At 46.0% G+C, this 20,065-nt stretch overlaps 1 protein-coding gene across 1 annotated transcript; it reads right to left on the reverse strand.

The window, feature by feature from the left end:
* Positions 1–4,399: 4,399 nt before the first annotated feature.
* Positions 4,400–9,958, reverse strand: LOC117834187 (probable sucrose-phosphate synthase 5). The gene is made up of 9 exons (XM_034713810.2): positions 9,574–9,958; positions 9,387–9,476; positions 8,165–8,430; positions 8,002–8,065; positions 6,728–7,567; positions 6,336–6,644; positions 6,196–6,249; positions 5,025–6,082; positions 4,400–4,952 (listed from the first exon to the last, which is right to left on the reverse strand). The coding sequence occupies exons 1-9, from the start codon at positions 9,808–9,810 to the stop codon at positions 4,691–4,693; spliced, it is 3,180 nt and encodes a 1,059-aa protein (XP_034569701.1). The 5' UTR covers positions 9,811–9,958; the 3' UTR covers positions 4,400–4,690.
* Positions 9,959–20,065: the final 10,107 nt, after the last annotated feature.

The following is a 20,065-nucleotide window of genomic DNA, read 5'->3' on the forward strand; positions in this document are numbered from 1 at the left end:
ACTTGTACAACACAACAGTTGCCAAACCATAATGTATCCGTTGTCTAAGATGGTTCAAACGGCAAATGGCATCTACATGAGTCTCTCTTATATGGTTCATCCGTTTCTTCTCTTATGAGAAGATGCAAATTAGGGAACAATGGAGGTGATGATTTTGAAGATCAACACATGCACATGGATACGCAGTTTGGACCTGCTTGTTGGATGCTGCCACCGGCTTGCCCTGCCAACACGTTGGTCAAATGTTTGGAGGTGCGTTTGGATGCTGGCCCTACATACCTTCCAAAGTAAAATAATGATCGCTGACTAACATCAGGCGTCTCGTCCAACGCCCAATTTTGACTTGCCATGGCGTCACAGTTGCCGCAAGGTTCAAAATGCACGCCAACGCGCTGCTAAATCTGGTTGGCCAAATGCTGCGCCAATATTTGGCCAGCCAACGTGTTGGCAGGACAAGCTGGTGGCAGCACTCAAGCAGGCCATGGCCGTCCAGATTCAGCAGCACGTGAGCATGCGTTTTGAGCCTTGCGGCAACTGTGCCACCATGGCAAGCCAAAATTTGGTGTTGGACCAAACATCTGAGTGAGCCAACGGCCAATATTTAACTTGGCGAGCTAGGATCAGCATCCAAATGCACTCTTTGTTAGAATACACTTCAATAATTAGCTAAAGTGTAATAAGCTATGTTTTAGCATTGCATGCAAAGTAATAAATAGCAGTGGTAGCGGCCGCAATAGCGGTAGCAACCTATTGCCGCTATCGCTATAAGGTAGCGGTCGGCCTGTTGCAGTTTGGAACTTTGCAGCCGCAATTGCGCTATAGCGGGCCGCAATAGCGATGGTAGCAGGGCGTAATAGCGGTGGAAGAAAAAAACCCTAACTAGCTGTCCAGCCGAGGCGAAGGGTGGCGGCGCGTCGGTGCCGGGTGGAGGCGTGGAGTGTGTTGGGGCCTAGGGGTGTGAGTGTGAGTGTGACTGTGTGTCTGTGAGTGGGCTGGACAGCTAGTTAGGGTGCCGCCCGCCGGTGTGCTGGCCGGCCGCCGCCGAGTTGCCGTTGCCGACCTACAGGTGCACCACCGGCCCACCGCCGCCACGCCGTCGGCCCGTCGCGAAGGTCACCACTGCGCCACCCACATCGCCGTGCCGCCACCGGCCTGCCGCCGCCACCGGCCCACCGCCGCCACGCCGCCGTGACTCGCGAAGCCGTGATTCCGCGAAGGCCACCGCCGCCACATCGCCGTGCCCCGTGCGCCACCGGCCCACCGCCGCGACGCCGTCACTCATGAAGGTCAGGTCACCACCGCCACATCGCCGTGCAAGATTTCTTACTTTCTGCTGCCACATCGCCACCACATCGCCATTACTTTCTTACTGACCTTTGCAAGATTTTTTGATTTACAAACATTGATACAGAATTTGCAAAATGTCATCTGCTGCGTCAACTGCACATACAAGCCAGTCAACATCAAAGAAGGATCCAGCTTGGGAGCATGCCTTACCTCTAACTGGAAAGGAAACCAAAAATCAAGTTGGACGCAAATACTGCAAAAATTACTTCAATGGTGGAATAACAAGGTTTAAGAAGCACTTGGCTGGAGTTAAAGGACAGAGTACAGAAAATAGGTTCCTTAAGATGTTAAGGAGAAAATCAAAGCAATGTTGGATGCACATGATGAAAAGAAGAGCGCAAAATTTGATTGCCAGTTGCGTATAAGGCAACAAGTTAATATCAACGAAAATGACGAGGAGGATTGTGTTGTAACGGAGGAGGAGGAGAAGTTGAAGATCAAGCAGGTTCATCAAGTGCTCTAGTCCCTAAGCAGCCCAAAACTAAGGGACCAATGGACAGCTATTGTATGCGGCCAGAGCAAGCTCGTGCAAAAGGAAAGCATCTGCAGACAACGATGAGCCAACATTATAAGGTCAAAGAAAGGGAAAAGGCTCATGATTATATTGCAGATTGGTTTTACCAAGCAACAATTCCGCACAATACAGTTCTTCTTGATTCTTTTGATCTAATGCTAGAGGCGATTGGTCAATTTGGCCTAGGATTGAAGAAACCTTCTCCTTACCAACTTGGAACCCCTTTACTAAACAAACATGTCAATCTGGTCCATGAATTTTTGCAAGTGCGAAAAGAGCAATGGTCTTTAACTGGATGTTCCATTATGACAGATGCTTGGACAGATCGGCGTGGAAGAAGCCTAATGAACTTGGTTGCTCACTGTTCTAGAGGTGTGTGTTTTCTTGAAGCCATTGATGCTTCCATGGAGGTTCATGATGGGAAGTATATCTACAGCTTGGTAAGCTCTTGTATTGATGATATTGGTCCTGAAAAAATTGTGCAAGTGGTTACTGATAATGCTTCAAACAATATTTCTACATCAAAGTTGCTTAAACTGAAATATCCTCACATATTTTGAACTGCATGTGCTGCACATTGTATTGATCTAATGCTAGAGGATATTAGTAAGATATCTATGGTTCATAATATTTTTCGAGATGCCAAGGCTATCACAAATTTACTTATGCACATACTAGATTGCTAGCCATTATGCGTCAATATACCAAAGGTGACTTAGTTAGAGTTGGTACTACTCAATTTGCCACTAGTTACTTGAACTTGAGAAGTCTCTATGATAAACGAAATGATTGAAGCAACTATTTGCATCACAAGAGTAGGATAAAAGTTCTTGGTCCAAAAAGATTACAGGACAGAATGCACATGACTTGGTCCTGAACAACAAGTTCTAGTCACAAATGCTAGAAGTTATAAATTATTTTGAGCCACTTGCATATGTACTTCGAAGAGTAGATGGTGATGTTCCAGCAATGGGATACATTTATGGTGATCTTCTCAAAGCAAAGCAAGATATTGCAGTACGCCTAAATGGAAATGAGAAAAAATATGGTCCTATTTGGGGAATCATAGATGCAAGGTGGGACAACAAGCTTAAGACTGCATTGCACAAAGTTGGGTATTTCTTAAATCCAGGTTTCTTCTATGACAATAAGAAAGAAATGGAGGATGAGGTCTTGATGGAAGCTGTTGTTCAATGTGCAGCTCAAAGTACCGTGATGATATAACAATGCAAGATAATATTGTTTCTCAGCTTACTATGTATACTGAAGCCACAGGTTCTTTTGGAACACCAATGGCTATAAGACAAAGAAATATTCCAACAATTGCCCCAGGTTAGTATGTACAGTTGTATAATTCATTCTTAATTTTTTTTCTATCATCAAATGAAAATATTTTCAAGTTTGTTAATCTGCTCTTTCCTATTATTGTAGCGAACTGGTGGTCTGTACATGGAGGTAGTGCAAAGGATCTGAGGGAAGATGGCTATCAGAATTTTAAGTCTGACTTGTAGCTCTTCTGCATGTGAAAGAACCTGGAGCGCATTTGAGAGAGTAAGTTCTCCAACTTTGGACTATAAACATCCATTCTGTTATGCACTGTTAATATCATCAATAATATGAAATGCTTGGACATTATATTCTTGTAGGTGCATTCTAAGAAAAGAACTAGAATAGGTCAGCGTAAATTGAATGCTCTTGTCTTCGTCATGTTCAACAAGAGGCTGCAATGAAAGTATTCTCAAAAGGATAGGGACCCATTGGTTCCGAAATTCATTGATGATGAGTCAACAAACGAATGGATTGTAGATCCTGATGCACCAGCACCACAATTAGAAGATGATGCTCAGAGTGGTAGTGTGAGAGGTAAGCCAAGATTAATCCATAAAAGTTCATCAAGAAAAGCAAAGAAAGCACGAGTTGCTGCAGAAGATGAGCATGAAGAATTTGATTCTTCTGAAAGTGAAGAGGAAGAGGAAGGGAACATCCCTTATGCAGATGGAGATGGTTCAAATGACCATGATGCCGATGATGTTGCTTTTGACAATGAATGATAGTCTTGTGATATTTTATGGTTCATAATATGTTTCTTTGCAAACTATATGTGAATATGTGATGACTTAATGTGTGGAACATTAGAATGCCATATTTATTTTCTTAATTTAAGCATGTGAGACATCAATTGTTTGTGTGCAATTAAATATCTATTTATACTTATTATTTATGAGATATATAATTAAAATTATGTGAGATTATTAGGTGCTGCTATTGGAACTTATCGTTCGCAATATCGTCTGCTATCCGCAATCCACTACCTCGACGTCAATCCACTACCAACCCGCTATTTGCTATTTATTACTTTGATTGCATGTGAGTGGCGGAAAAACTATGGTAAGTCAGGAACATCAGTGTACTGGCATTCTTTGTTTCTTTCAGCGATAACCCCACTACGATACGGATACGGGATATCCCAGTGACATCCCACATAAATCATGGTAGTGACCATGTAATCTATAACATCAATCCATCAACTTCCAAATATTGTGTAAACCAAGGACCGATTCTCATTTGGCAATCTTCCCTGTATTTCTTTGTAATATTTACACAAGCGAAAACCTTATTGCCGTAGACATAAGGCATTCAATGAGAATATCATTTGACATGGTTTTCTGGTGCACATCAACACCAAGCAGCTTATGCTTACCCCAGATGAAATATGACCAAAACTAGAAGAAAAAACGAACTCGTACGCAATTTTACAGACACTCTGTCAAATTTCAACTGACAAAAATAACCCCGGCAGAGTGTAGCTGGAGCAAAGCAGAGGTCGTCTCAGATGGCCTTGAGGATGTCGGCGGCGGTCGCCTGGTCCCCGGCGAGGATGACGATGTTCGGGGAGTCCATGGCGACGACGTCCTCCGTCAACAATCCGTCCTCGTCGCGGAGCAGCTCCTCGCTGCCGTGGGTGACTAGACCCGGCAGGACCAGCGTCTTGTGCAGGCCGGGGAGCAGCCGCTCCCGGTCGGTGTCGCCCTTGTCGCCGACGAGCACCGCCACCTTGGACAGGTCGATGCCCCATTGAATCGACAGGTACCTGCAGGTCACCGCAGCCGATGCTCAGAATTCAGAAATGGCCATGGCCACGTTGACGCCGAGCATTTCTCACCTGAGCGCACGCGGGCGCGAGGCCGAGAGCGGGATGACGTTGAGGCGCGTGCACGCGCGCGTGTACACGAGGTTGCACCGGAACCCGCGCATCCGCAGCGACTGCCGGAGCGAGTCCACCTTCTTCACCTTGGACGCGCCGGCGGCGGCGTAGGCGTGGCAGTGCACGGAGCAGGCGGTGTCGTCGACGGCGAGGCCGGCCTCCTGCGCGCCGTCGGCCTTCCCGAGCCTGGGCACGGCGGCCCTCACGTGGCCCCCGGGCCACCGGAACGACACGTGCCCGGCGTACTCCTCGTCTGCCGCGAGCTCCTCCTTCCACGGGTAGCAGAGCTCCGCGCCGCTGCTGCAGACCAGCGCGTCGAAGGCGGCCGGGTCGGCGCCGCAGGCCCTCAGCGCGGCCGCGGCCTCGGCGACGGTCATGCCCGTCGCCAGCACGCACCCGAGCCGCCCGCCGGCGGCGGCGCACGCCGACAGCGCCATGTCGACGGCTTTCTCGAGCTTCTCGGCGTCCGGCGCGCCGTCATCGCCGTAGCAGTCGGCGGCGAGGACGAGGAGGCTCTTCCGCCGGCCCGGCGCGAACCCGGCCGCCGCCCTGGGGGATCCGGCCGGGCGGTCCACGTTGGAGCGGCGGCGCCGGCGGAGCGCGTCCATGATGGCCGCTGCGGAGTCCCCGGAGGACTTGAGGTCGTGCGAGGCGTCGATGGAGATGGACAGGCCGCGGAGCGAGTCCGAGAGCGAATCGCCTGAGGCGGCGCGCGGGCTTGCGCCGGCGGCGGCGGGGACGCGGAGCAGCTGGTGCGGCGCCGGGTGGTCGCAGCTGGCGGCGACGTGGGAGAGGTAGAGGCGGCAGTGGTGCGGCCAGGAGAAGCGGTGGATGTTGCGGAGGCCGGCGCGCCGGCACTCGAGCCACCGCGCCTTGTCGGCCAGCAGGCTCAGCAAGGCGTCGGTGATCGCCGCCGCGTCGTGCGGGTCCACCAGCAGCCCGTTGTGCAGCGCCTCGATGATGTCCACCGGCCCGCCGTTCTTGGTCGCCACCACGGGCAGACCATACGCAGCAGCCTACACATATTCACCACGTTTTGTGACAGTGGCACAACACAACCAAATTTCATCTAAAAATAGTCAAATCAAATATCTGATTATGCAATTTGAACATGTCACCGGATTCTTACCTCTATCAGGGTGAGCCCGAATGGCTCTACAAGGGCTGGATTTATGAACACTCCCTGCAAAATGCTCAAGAAACTTAATCTCCATAATCTTCTCAAAATGGTTGTGAATCTTCTCACTTTATGAAAAAAAAACGGCGTACCTTTGTTTTGGCAGCCAGTCGGTATATGTGCGGCACGTCGGTCTGGTTGTGGTGCTTGGGGTATGCCACCTGGCCGTAGAGGTCATATCGGTCGATGAGCTTGAGCACGGCGGTGAGCACGGTGGCGGCGCCGCCGGACATCTCCTCGATGTCGTCCCTGTTCCCCAGTATCAGCGTTAGGTTTGCGAGCTCCCTGAGGTGGCGGCTCTCCCCGTAGGCCTTGAGCAGCGTGGTCACGTTCTTCTTCGGGTCCGGCCGCGACAGCGCCAGGATCATCGGCTTGTGCGGGTTCGTGAAGAACCTCAGCACCTGCCCAGAAAAGCAGAGGACCTCTGTTCCTAGCTGAATCTCACAACAATGGCGCCTTTGAATCAGCAGAGCAACAGCGTTACCTCAGACCAGATGGGGGGCAGCGGATTCTTGGCCTTTCCGGGGCTGATGAGCGCCTGCAGGTCGCCGTCGCCGTCGCCGGCGGCGAGGTCCCCCGTGTCGACGTAGCTGAAGTCCATGCCGGGCGGGATGACGACCATGCGCGGCATGTAGCGGCCGAGGCAGCTGACGCCCCGGCGGCGGCGCACCCGGAGCTTGCGCTCCACCATGACGTCGAAGCCGTCGTAGAGGCCCCACTGCTCCTCGACCTCCTGCTTGGTGCTGGTGACCACTACCTCGGCGGCGTCGAGCCCGGTCTCCTCCGCCTCCACCCGCCGCGCGATCCGGTAGGTGCCCTGGATCTCGGCCGGCGTCATGCGCCCCAGCTTGAGCAGCTGCTCCAGCTTGTTCCGCCCCAGCGAGTGGCCCGTCATCACCATCGGCACGTTCAGCGCGCTCGCCAGGTGCGCCGCCGCCTCCGCCGCGTCCGCGTAGTGCCCGTGGATCACGTACGGCCACACCGGCGCCGGAGTGCCGTCGATGCCGGCGAGGTGCTCGCCGAGGGCGCGCGCGACGTTGGTGACGTGCGCCAGCGCGCGGTCCACGAACTCGGGGATGTGCGGCCACAGGGACTCCTTGGGGAGGTACTTGTCGCGGGGCCCGCACGGCAGCCGCACGATGTAGGCCCCACCGTCGCCGCTGCCGTCGTCGGCGTCGGCGTCGGAGTGGCGGGTGATCATCTCGACGGGCTCGCCGTAGGTCCAGTCGACGTCCGGGCAGGAGATCTGGCGCGTGAGGAGGTCGACGCGGTGCACGCCGGCGGTGGCCGCCAGCGCCCGGGCCAGCTCCACCACGTACTTCACCTGGGCGTGAAAAAAAGGTAAAAAAGTATTGGAAAAGGTAAAAGTGTAATCTTTTTTAGAGGAACTAATTCTTTTTAGCTTAAACAAAAGGAACTAATTAAAGGATAATCCGGTAAAAATCAGCTCATCTAATGTCCACCGTCCACCAGACGTGTCAAAGTCTGGACCGGACTAGCTTGACCATCACGGGATAAGACAGCGCAGTGTCATGTGGTCTGTACAAATCTTGACCATTACGGCTCCAGAGGTAAATCCATGAACAGAATGGTTTTGCAGTGATCTGTACGTAAGTTTTCTGTTCGCCACAGTGTTTTAGCAAATTCGTACTAAATTTCAATCGCCTCAAATTCGAGGAAATCTCAAGGCAGATTTTGAACACAAAATCCAGTGGAACTGCTGGAACTGTTGTTGCCTGTATGTGAGTGGAGACTGACCTGGCCCCCGGTGTCAGAGTCACGGCCGAGCTCCATGTTCTCCCCACGGACGAGCCCATGTATGCTGCAACGGGACGCAACCCAATTATTAAAAGCGAATCACCAAAAGCGTGACGTGTCAACCAGTGATCTGTTAGATAGCAACTAATCACTTGATTAGTACCTGATGAGGACGATGTAGAGGTTCCGTTCATCCTTGGCCGCCTCGTCCTCGTCGTCGGAGACGATCCGAGCCTCGGAGCTGATCCTCGCGAACCGGCTCGGCTGCTGCTGGTCTCCGTCAGCCGCCGCCCCTGCTGATGAAGGGGGCTGGGTGCTGTCGGGCCGCTGATCCTTCTCGCCTTCGGAGAGCTCCTCGGCGGCCTCCCGGCGGCCAAGCTCCTGCTCTAGCCGCCGCCGTGCCAGCTGCCGCGAGTACTCCCATTCTACCTGTCGGTTTCAGCAGCATTTTCCATCAGTGAGTATCCAGAAAATAAAAATGGATTATAACCGCCTTTATCAAGAGGTGAGACATCGTGCCTTAAAACCCGACACTACTATAGCCTGGTTTGGTTACTCTTATTTATTTTTAGCACCCGTCACATCGAATGTTTAGATACTAATTAGGAGTATTAAGCGTAGACTATTTACAAAATCCATTACATAAGTGGAGGCTAAACGGCGAGACGAATCTATTAAGCCTAATTAGTTCATGATTTGACAATGTGTTGCTACATTAAATATTTGCTAATGGTGGATTAATTAGACTTAATAGATTCGTCTCGCCGTTTAGCCTTTACTTATGTAATGAATTTTGTAAATAATCTACGTTTAATACTCCTAATTAGTATCTAGACACTTGATGTGACACGTGTTAAAAATAAGATGCCCACTGCATAGAAGGCATCTTTAAATCCATGTTATAGAAAATCCTACGTTCCAAATGGGGCTTTGTCGGAGCATTTATTTATCACACATGGCGGTCATAATCCCAAGTCGATGGTATACAGGTCTCCCTATTAATTTGGTATACAGGTGTCAAATTGCACAAACCACAATTTCCCATGACCCTGTTACTCGTAATATAACTAATTTAGATATGAAAATGAGGGAAAGGTACAGGTGCTGGAAACCGGTCAAGAAAACCAGGTGTGACGTGCAGTGCAGGGGAGGGACATCAACAGCCATGGCATAGACGCAACCGACCACGCACGAGAGAGTCAGCAGCCCAAGTGCCATGTCATACGGGCCAGGCTAACAAGGGAGCCGCCCGATGGCGGCGATGATCGTTCATCTTTTTTTGTTTGTAATAACAAACGGGAACAAACAATAATTCGGATTGGAATTCAATGATCTTGCCGAAAGCAGAGCAAGGGCGAGCGGATGGATGAGCAGAGCAAGCGCACCTGCTTCTTCTTCCTGGCGACGTTCCAGATCCTCCAGCACAGGTTCTCCAGCCGGTTGTTCCGCTCCTGGCTGTTGCGCATCGCCACCACCTGCACGTCGTTCAGCTCCGTGAGCACGAGCACAGCTAACACTATTACACTAACAGCCGTCGGAGCTCCGGCGATCGATCAGCTGAGTGCTCGTTACCTTGGTCCACGTCTTGTGGAGGTCCCGGTCGTCGAAGCGGCTGACGACCTCCTCCACGAAGTAGCGCGTGGGGCTGTACGCCGCTGCCTCCGCCAGCGCCGGCGCCTGCAGCAGCCTAGGCGTCAGTGCCAGCGCCTGATGCGGCCCCGCGCCGCCGCCCTGCTCGCCGCGCAGCCTCAGGCCCGCGTCCAGGATCGCCTCCAGGTACCCGTTGATCCACTCGTTCCCCGCCGCCATCTCCTCCTCTGCTCCTCCGCGGCGCCGCCGGAGAGGATGAAGAAGAAGGAGCTGCCGCCGCCACGTACCAAAAGGCAATCCTCAACTTGACGCTCTCTCTGTGTATATATACTGCTGTTCTTTAGGTTCAGTGCAGGGCAAAGGAAGGCAGGCAGACCTGTTATATCGTCGAGCAGAGGATATGATGGTGATTTTTACTCTCTTTTTTTTCAAAAAAAAGAAAATTGTTAGTGAGATGGAGTATCTTTTTTCACTCTCTTTTCCTCCTTTTTATTCTGGAGGAATAATAATATTAGTGGCTATGGGATTCTTGGGCTCTTTTATCTGGCTGGCTATAGAATATATATATTTATATATATATATATTTTATCCCCTTATCGTTGGCGCCGTCGATGGGAGGAGAGGAATAAAGCGAAAAGGATTTCTGGAAGGAGAGAAGAGGAGCAGCGATATGGGTGTGGGCGTGTGGCAACTAGTGGCGTGGGGGCGGCGGCGAAGCGAGGGCAAGCTGCGTGCATGGCATTGGCACACGTTTCCACGGCACATCAGTATGTCTCAGCATATGCCCTCTCGCCCTGCTCATATGCTCTCTCTCACACACTCTCTTTCTATCTCACTCAGGCAGTCAGGCACACATAATTTTTTTAAGCTCCCTCCGATTTTTTTAAGCTCACTCCGCTCCAAATTATAGATAGATAGGTTGTTTTAACTTTTTTATTTAAAAATATTATTATATATCTAGATATAGTATCAATGAACAGACCCAGTCCTGGGAGAGCATAGGGGTGGCGGCCTGGGACCCCAGATCCTAGGGGTGCCACCCCAGGTGTCAAGTGGCAGGATGTCAGGTGTTCGGGAGGAATCGGTGGCTCTAGGGAGGAACCAGAGTTCCACATGTTTGCAGGGCCGCACGCTGCCGTACAGGCGCAATCGGTACCCTTGGGCCGGCCTAAAGTCCAACGCGTCGCCAGACTAAAACTGTAAAGTGCACGCGATTAGATCCGATCGTCAGAAAACGTAGCGCATTTGAGTACGGAGTACCGCTACCGCCTACCGCAGCGCCGTCGCCGCACGTGCGCTGTGCGCACTCGAGTACCGCACGCCGCCTAGGGCCACCGCACGCATGCGGCACATGCTGCGCCTTCACTCCTGCCGCATGCGTGCACGATCCCCGTCGTGACTCGTGCCGTCGTGCGCGTCCTGCCGCATGCGTGCACGATCCCCGTCGTGACTCGTGCCGTCGTGCGCGTGTTGTTCCTGTTCCTGTTCGATTGCGCCGGACAAGATCAGGCTGTTTCTATTCGACTGCGCTGGCACCGAGGTACACAACTCGATTGCCAATTTCCCAATTCTCCATACCATTAATTATTAATTCATTATCACAAGTTATTTAATCTCAACTGATTTATAACTATTGCGTATTTATAATAATTTTAGCATTGTGGGATATCATGTCGTCTAGAAAATATGAATCAGGCTGCGAGAAAAGGAAGAGGAAAAGATGTGTGGTTGAGTCGATAGAATCACAAAGATGAGCTATGGATAAATTTTGCAAGAGCTATCAGGATCCTGAGAGTAATACGGGCACTTCGACGAACCCAGATGAGTTGGTGATAGTTGAAGTTATTGAGGACTATTTGAGGTCAACAATGACTTAGGAGAGGTTAAATGGTTTGGCAACATTATGCATCGAGAAGAAATTGTTGGATGAGATTGACATCAATCCTATCATAAGTGACTTTGCATTGAGGAATATTAGAATAAACTTTTAAGGTAATATGTATAAATAATTTGATATGAATATTGCTTTTAGATACATTTAAGTATTTATTGGTAACATTTCATATATATTTGTTATAATGTTTATATTAAAGGGTCTCGAGTTTTACTTTCATCATCCCAAGCCCCCCAAATCTCAAGACCGACCCTGTCTATGAATCTAGAAAGGCCAAAACAACCTTACAATTTGGAACGAAGGGAGTATATAAGCCTAATTTTGTTCTCGTTAGTTTGACATCATCGTCTCCTCGTACTCAGACTATCAAAGCATCCCCAACCACCGGGGTTCAAAGTAATGGAGTTCTCCATCTGATCAATTTTTCGTCTCTTTAAGTGACGGGACAAGGCATGGTCGTTACCGTGCCATCATCCTGAAGCCGAGCCATGCGCCCAGCATATTATGTTGTTGTCAATGACCTTATTAGAACATTTTGTTAAAAAAACAGAGTACACACGACCTAGAAAAAAATAGGCACGAGACTCGAGTTGGAGAAGACGCAAACCTATGTGGTTAGCTACACAACTACACCTCTCACTCCAAACTTCTTAACATTTGACACCACGGAATAAAAGAGCCCAAAATTATGGGTGTAATTATTCTATTTCGCCAAATTCTGTACGAGTTGTTGACCTTGTGCCAGAGTCTGCCAACTTCATTCCTATTCCAAATTTCACCTGAATTATGAGAACATAGTGGAGTACATTCCTTAAGAACCTAGCAAGTAACTCCTAGTTTCAAGCAATCTTTATCAATAAAATTCTGAAAGATTAAGATCCCAACTTTCTCGTAAAAATCCTATTCACAAGAGGGAGGGGATTCGTAAAGATGCCAACTTTTTTTTTGATGGGCATAGATGCCAACTTGGTGCAGAATCGTATAGTTTGTACCAATTTGATGCAACCATTCATGGTACACTTAAGTGGTACTCATTGTTAGGAAAAATAGGGTGGTTCCCTTCAACAATTGATTCAGAAAAAAAACAAATATGTTATGACAGCTTGTTTCGAGGTTGACGTGATGTGCCTGTCAGTACCATGGGTTCATTATGGTGCAAGATACATGCAGGGATACAGGCTATTCCAGGATGTTTGAGACATGGTTTGGACCAAAATTCATGTTGAAGAGGATTTTAAATTTAGGTGGTTAGGGTTGCACAATTACATCTCTGGTCCCAATTAATCGAGTTAGGTTCACTTCCTGACATTTGACCCAAGGAGAAAGGAAGACCTAAAGTTGTGGATGTGATTCAACAATCTCCTTAAATTCTTTATCGATAAATTCCTCGAAGTTAATATCCCCCATGTTTCTGTAAAATTCACATTCGCAAGAGGGAGAGGATGACAATAGATGCCGACTTGATTTCGCATCATATAGTTTTTATTGATGCATACTCTTGATGGTGCACATAAGTCGTACTCATTCTTTGAATGATAGGACAGTTCCCTCCAACCGTTGATTCTGGAAAAAAAAACAAAGATTAACAATTCATTATGAGGTTGATGTGATCGATGCGCCTGTCCAGATCATGGTTTCGTGGCGCGAGATGCACGAAGGGAAAAGAGGCTGCTATGCGATGTTCGACACATGGTACGCCTCCAACACTCTTCAATGAAACCACCTGACAACACACATGAAACCACCTGACAACACACAAGAGACCAATCATACACACCGACAGTTAGGCTGTCACTGGTAGTGTGTACCTCCTCACATTTTTTTAGTCCAAGAAATCTTGGCTATATTTTTTTTAACTCACCTTCTCAAGGGCTAGCTTTTACGTTCTAGGAATTTTCCAAGAGCTATAATAAGGCATTTCCTTGAGAATCACTTAAAACTGATAAAGACAAGAAAAATACTTCACTTACAACACGGTCTGTCAATTGATCTTTCAGAATCTTATAAGATACTTTCATCTCCAAGAAGGAATCTTGCAATCACGTCAACTTTTTTTGCGCAAAAAAACAGAAGATTCTGAAGTAACCCTTGCAGCACTTCCGTGTGTCCATCTCCTACTGCGCGTGGAATCGCATCCTGCCCGACCTGCTTTCTTGGAGTGCCGAATCGTAGGCGTCGTTTTAGGCGTACCATCTGTGTCGTGAAGCTTGAGGCGCGGCCGTTCATTTCAGCTCTTGAGATAGACCTCCTCCACTCCACTTTGATCAAACAACAAGAAGCCTCGAGCCTGCTTGCACCTCGATCGATCGGCATCTTCCTGGGGATCGATGCTCTACTGCAGTTTCGAGAGGATATGCTTGTCAACGACTGGCCAGGCTACAGCATCGACCTTAGCCGTGGAAAGGTGACTTTATACCCTGCGATTCTGCAGTGATGCATATGCATGATTGGATTTGTTTATGCATGTGCTACAGGAAGCAACATGATTTAAGAACCGGAACTTGTTTATTTGAGAAATGAAAAACCTGGAACCTTATGGTGACATGATTTCTTCATTTATCTCAGAAGATTATCGAAGCTTAAATTACCACGGAAAATTGAAACCTTTCCGTGATATTTACAGCGTATGGAGTTCTTTTAACTAGACATAGCACATCGAAAAGAAATTGAATGACGGTCTATAAAGTCGTTTCCACAATAATAACAATGACAACTTACAACACCATCTCTTCTTTGATCACGATTTTGCTAAACCCAATTGGCAATAAATTCTAATTGCATCCAGCAGGTTACTTCTCCGTAATTAGCATTATCTTAAGAAATGATAAGAAATGCATTATGAGGACAGCTCTAAAGTAGGCCTATTCAGCAGGATCCAAATGATACGTATTTTTTGGAAAGGTGAAACATACTGTACCTTTATATGCGAACTATTTTTAAAGAGAACCTGGTATTATTGCAGCGTGAGAAGGCAAAGGAGACTCGTGCGACAAACTGTCTTCAGGTCACTGCCATGGCGTTGTTCTGAATGCATGCGTGAAATGTAATAGTAGACACTTCCATGTTTGAAATCCTGATTTATGTGATGATTCGTTTCCCCTTTTAACTATGTTTGTAATAGTTTTTACCTAAGTCTAACTATTTTAAGTTTGACCATATTTATAACATCGACATTTATGAAATTAAATAGGTATACAATGAAGATATATTTCTTGATAAATGTAATTGAAGTTACTTGGTATCATGAATATTTATACTTTTTTATAAGTTTGGCTAAACATAAGATGGTTTGACTTAAAATATAACTTGAAGTACATTTATTTTGGGATGAAAAAATGTATAAGTAATTCTCTATTGTTCCAAAAATGGTGAAGTCAATTTGCTACCATCTCTTTTTTATGCTCTATTTATTGCGTCAACATATAGCTTCCTATCCAGTTGGATTTGTCTTGATGAGAGCATTGAGTGCTCCTAATTTTCCGTTTGGTTTAAGAAATAGAATGATTTTCTCCATCATCTCATTGCTCATGTACAAATGAAATGATTACTGTAATGTGAGGAATGGTGTGATTCCACAAAAGATTCACGGAATGATTTGTGGTGGATTGAATTCTCTAACCAAACATCTGAATAAGCCCTTTTAGTTCCATTTTGGCCTGTCTGAAAGCGAAGCTGGGCCTCCGGCGGATCGAACCAGCTTCAGATTTCGAACTTTTTTTATTTTTTTATTTTTTATTTTAGCATTTTGCAAAAATATATAGTCGGATGAAAAAATTGCAAAACTAGACTATTGTCGCCGGCTGGGCTGGCGGAAGGACCTTACTGCCGGCCCACGCGGCGGTTGGGCCGGCGGAAGAGCCTTACCGCCGGCCCAGGTGGCGAAAGGGGTACACCCCTCCGCACCATACTTTCAAAACATCATAACTAATTCATATCAACTCAGATGGAGATAAACTTTATATAAAACTTGTAAATCTTGATGAGATCTACAACTTTATAGTTAAAACTTTTTTCATTTGATATCATATTGGTGCTCAAATAATTGACACAAGTTTCAGATCTAAAATTCAATTTTTAGATTTAAAACTTGTGTCGATTATTTTAGCAAATAAATGGCTCCAAATGAAAACAGTTTGAACTACAAAGTTGTAAATCTCGTTGGGGGCTATAATTTTCATATAAAGATTATTTCTATCTGAGCTCGTATGAGTTAGTTATTATTTTTTGAAAGTGTGCTGCTCAATTTCAGATCTAAAAATTGAATTTTAGATCTGAAACTTGTGTCGATTATTTGAGCACCAATATAATATCAAATGAAAAAAGTTTTAAGTACAAAGTTGTAGATCTTGTGGAGATCTACAAGTTTCATATAAAGTTTATCTCCATTCGAGTTGATATGAATTAGTTATAATTTTTTGAAAGTGTGGTACGGAAGGGTGTACCGGTTTCGCCGGCTGGGCCCGCGGTGAGGCCCTTCTGCCGACCCAACTGCCGTCTGGGCTGGCGGTAAGACCCTTCCGCCGACCCAGCCGGCGACAATAGCTTGATTTTGCAATTTTTCCATCCGACTATATATTTTTGCAAAATGCTAAAATAAAAAATATAAAATAAAAAAAGTTCTCAGATTTCTTTGCGCAGCCTTTTGAGGTCCACACTTCTCAAGTCACAAAAACCCACAACGCAGCACTATGGGCTGCATTAAATCAGCCACCAAACACATATACACACACAACAGATAAACGAAGGTGAGGGGATGAATTGACGAACAAGTCTAAATCTTAGAGGTACGCAATATAAGAGATGTGATGCACCTAACGAAGAATCTTTGCGTGAATATACTAGGCTTCCTGGGTTATTATGGGAACTTAAAAGATACATTGGAAATACAATAGAACTTAAAACGTATGAAGCAACGAGATGACCTACATCCGAAAAAGAAAGATAATGGACGACACTACTTACATCTTGTCAGTTACACTCTCAGCAAGGAAGAGAAGGATAGCATGTTTGACTGCATTATCAAGGTTCCGTCTGGGTACTCCTCGAATATAAAGAGAATAATAAATATGAAAGAAAATAAATTCACAAATCTAAAGGCCCATGACTGCCACATGTTGATGATCCAGTTCATTTTGGTTGCACGAGGGGTATTCTACCAGAGAATGTATGATTGACGCTCGTAAAGCTTTGCGCATTTCTCAATGCGATTACGTAGAAGACAATCGATCTAACCAAGCTACTAAAATTACAGAATAATATGGTACAATGTCTTGTCAGCTTTGAGTTGGTATTTCCACCATCCTTCTTTAATATTATGATGCACCTGCTAGTTCACCTAGTCAAAGAGATTACTATTCTCGGTCCAGTATTCCTGCACAACATGTGGCCTTTCGAGAGGTTCATGTCAGCCTAAAAAACTATGTTCTTAATCGTGCCCGTCCAGAAGGAAGTATCACTAAGGGATATGGAACAGAAGAGGTCATTGAGTTTTGTGCTGATTTTATTAACTCAATTAATTCGATTGGAGTTCCGGTATCATGCCACGAGGGGAGGCTACGGGGAAAGGGCACCCTTGGAAAGAAATCAAGTTTGAGTAATGATAGTGATTTGTTCCATAAAGCACACTTCACGGTTCTATAACAATTATCCTTTGTGGCTTCATATATCGAGGAACACAAGCATATTCTATTTTCCCAATAGCCAAAGAAATCCGATGCCTGGATCATACGTCATTGTCGGTGTTTAGACCTAGCAACCTACCGAGGGGGTACCTGAGATAGTATTTTATGCGTGGGGCTCGCCGAGATCAGGAACTCGAAGGTGAACTCGAACACATGATTTAGATAGGTTAGGGCCGCTTAGATCGCGTAATACCCTAGGTCCTATGTGTTGGTTGTATTATATTGATTGAACTTATCTGGAAGGGGTCCCTGCCTCACCTTATATTGCCGGGGGCAGGGTTACAGGTCGGTTGTTTACAAAAATACTAGTTGGATTCGACTAGCGAGTCCTACTTTGTTTGCTACGAGTAGTTTCCTAATCCTCGACTAGTTCTTGTCCTCCACGTAGACCACACCATCCTACACCATAGTCTCCATGTCTGACACATCTCGGTGTACAGCTCCATATATAGGACTGTCCAAACCTTCTAGCCATAGATTTATGGACGAAAGTCATCACACGGATACTTTTCCCTCTTGGTTGCGTCAACACCTTATAGGTAACTTTGCGATTCACGGACAACTCGCTTGGTTAGCTAGGGGACCTTCTAGCACAATGGTAAAATTCCAAGGTTACGAGATAAATGGTTATTTATTTTACATGAGAGCCCAAGATAAAAAAGTACCAACTAAAATAGTGGTGTTCGTATAGATGCCATAGACAACAATGGGAACAAGGACTCATATTATGGTTACGTAGAGGAGATCTGGGAACTCGAATACGAACCGCTGAACGTTCCTCTATCTTATTGCTAATGGGTGAAGCTGACTGGAGGTGGCGTAACGAAAGATCACTACGGAATGATAATAGTGGACCTGACCAAGACTAGATATAATGATGAACCATTTCTTGCCAATGATGTGCATCAGGTTTTCTATGTGAGGGACATGTCTATCAAACCCAAAAAAAATTCAAAAGATAAAGAAAAATTATGGGAGCCAAAGCGCCACATAGTTCTTCTAGGTAAAAGAAAAATCGTGGGAGTCGAGGATAAAACTGTGGCGGAACTGCCCAACTTAAACTAGTTTAAATGCGCCTAATCACTGTCAGAACAACAATTATCCGAAACTCACTTAAAACAGTATAAGTTCGGTAGTCCATCGAGTGTCTCTAGGACTCCTCGAAACCTCCACGACGTGATCCATAGCCATACATCAGGATCACTTCCACGATGGGAAGGTATCAACAAATATTACATTTTTACATACATACCGAGGTGCGAATTATTACAGACCATATTTTGAAACAAACTTAATAATGCAGTTCAGAGCAGTTCTAATAGTTTAAAACATAAACGAGTCCAGGTGAGAATTAAGCATCTGAGTTTTATTTCTAGGGTATTATGAGACTCGTAAAAGTACCCTAGTTCTTCGGGGCTTCTTCCTCGGCGGACTCCTGCTGTGATTCTGAAATAGCAATGAACAATTCCCCTGAGTACGCGGTACTCAGCAAGACTAACCCGATTAACCAATATAAATAGTTTTTCCAAAACTGAATGATAGCTGTTTAGTGTACTGGCTGACTCACATTTTTGCTAAAAGAGCTTACTATAAGTGAAACCTTAGTTTTATCTTTTATTTCAAATTGAGTTTGTTACCTGACCAGTCTAGATGGCGAAAAGAAATATTTTTGCAATCAGTAGGAATTAAGTCATACAACATATTTAATTTCGGAAAAACATTGCATTCACTGGATTACACTACGATGCTTAACGGTGATCAAGTGCATTCATAACCGAGAATTGCGGTGATCCGGATCAATTTACATCCTGCAGGAGAATACCCTGACCACCAGCTATGTACAACTGTTCAGGTTGTACATAACAACCTTTCAATTAGCCATACCCAAAGATTGGGAATATGACTACCCGAACCTAGGGACGCACCCCCACATGGGACCCCACGTCTGGCCTGATGTCCATGTGAGTTTTAGGCTACACCCCTGCCATTCTCCAGCACGTCAAGCACGGGTACGAAATATTCCCGATCAGAGAGTCAACTAACCTACCGGGCTTTACTGGTCCCATACCCAGTAAGCAACCAGGTGAAACTCACTTGATCAAAGGTTAAGACGACGATCGAGCCTTAACCAAATTAACTTAGCAGACGAAACTACCATCTCTAGCTTCTGTCGGCATTTCAAATTTCCAGGCTATTTTTCCTTAACTAATATGTATGACCAAAATTTACCTTAGAGCTAAGCAACCAAGTTGCTTGAAGTATCTAAGCATTGCTAAGCATAGGAGAGTTACTAATCAGTGAACAAGTGGCAAAGATGTCCTCTAAACAAGGTAGGAGCATGCACAAGAATAGTTTTCAATCAACTCCTAGACTTAATGCATTTCATATGAAAAATAACCAATAATTGGACACATGAAATAATAACTCCAAAGTAGGTAGGTATATATGCACCGGGGCTTGCCTTGATCTGTAAAAAGGTTAGCGTTGTCCGATGGACCAGCTTCACAGGGGATCAACTCAACAATCTCCTCAAATTCCGAAGGTCCTTCAGATAAATCCAAGAATTCCACTTCTGGAGCTTTGGTGTCTATGATCTAATATATGCAAGAGTTAGAGATGCAAATTTTTGAACACAAGACTACAACTTTCCTTCATGATAAAGTTGCAAGCCAACAAGTGACTATACAACCTATCTTCATGATAAAGTTGCAAGCCAACACTAAACTACCCATAAAGATTAACCCACCATTTTTAATCTTTTTACTAATCCTACCTTAGGCCTTTTCTTTTATTTTTAGAAAGCATTATAAATATTTTCTAATCTCAAAACTTAATTCCTATAGATTGATAATAATTTGTGAATAAGAAAACATTACTCAAATTTTTATGCATTTAATAA

The sequence above is a fragment of the Setaria viridis genome, chromosome 8, assembly GCF_005286985.2.
Source record: "Setaria viridis chromosome 8, Setaria_viridis_v4.0, whole genome shotgun sequence".
NCBI classification, from domain to species: domain Eukaryota; kingdom Viridiplantae; phylum Streptophyta; class Magnoliopsida; order Poales; family Poaceae; genus Setaria; species Setaria viridis.

Coding starts and splice junctions, on each gene's coding strand:
- LOC117834187 (XM_034713810.2), bottom strand. CDS start 9,810: ATGGCGGCGGGGAACGAGTGGATCAACGGGTACCTGGAGGCGATCCTG. Junction 6,645..6,727: donor TGCCCCCCATCTGGTCTGAG/GTAACGCTGTTG, acceptor TTTTCTGGGCAG/GTGCTGAGGTTCTTCACGAA. Junction 6,083..6,195: donor TCGGGCTCACCCTGATAGAG/GTAAGAATCCGG, acceptor GAATATGTGTAG/GCTGCTGCGTATGGTCTGCC.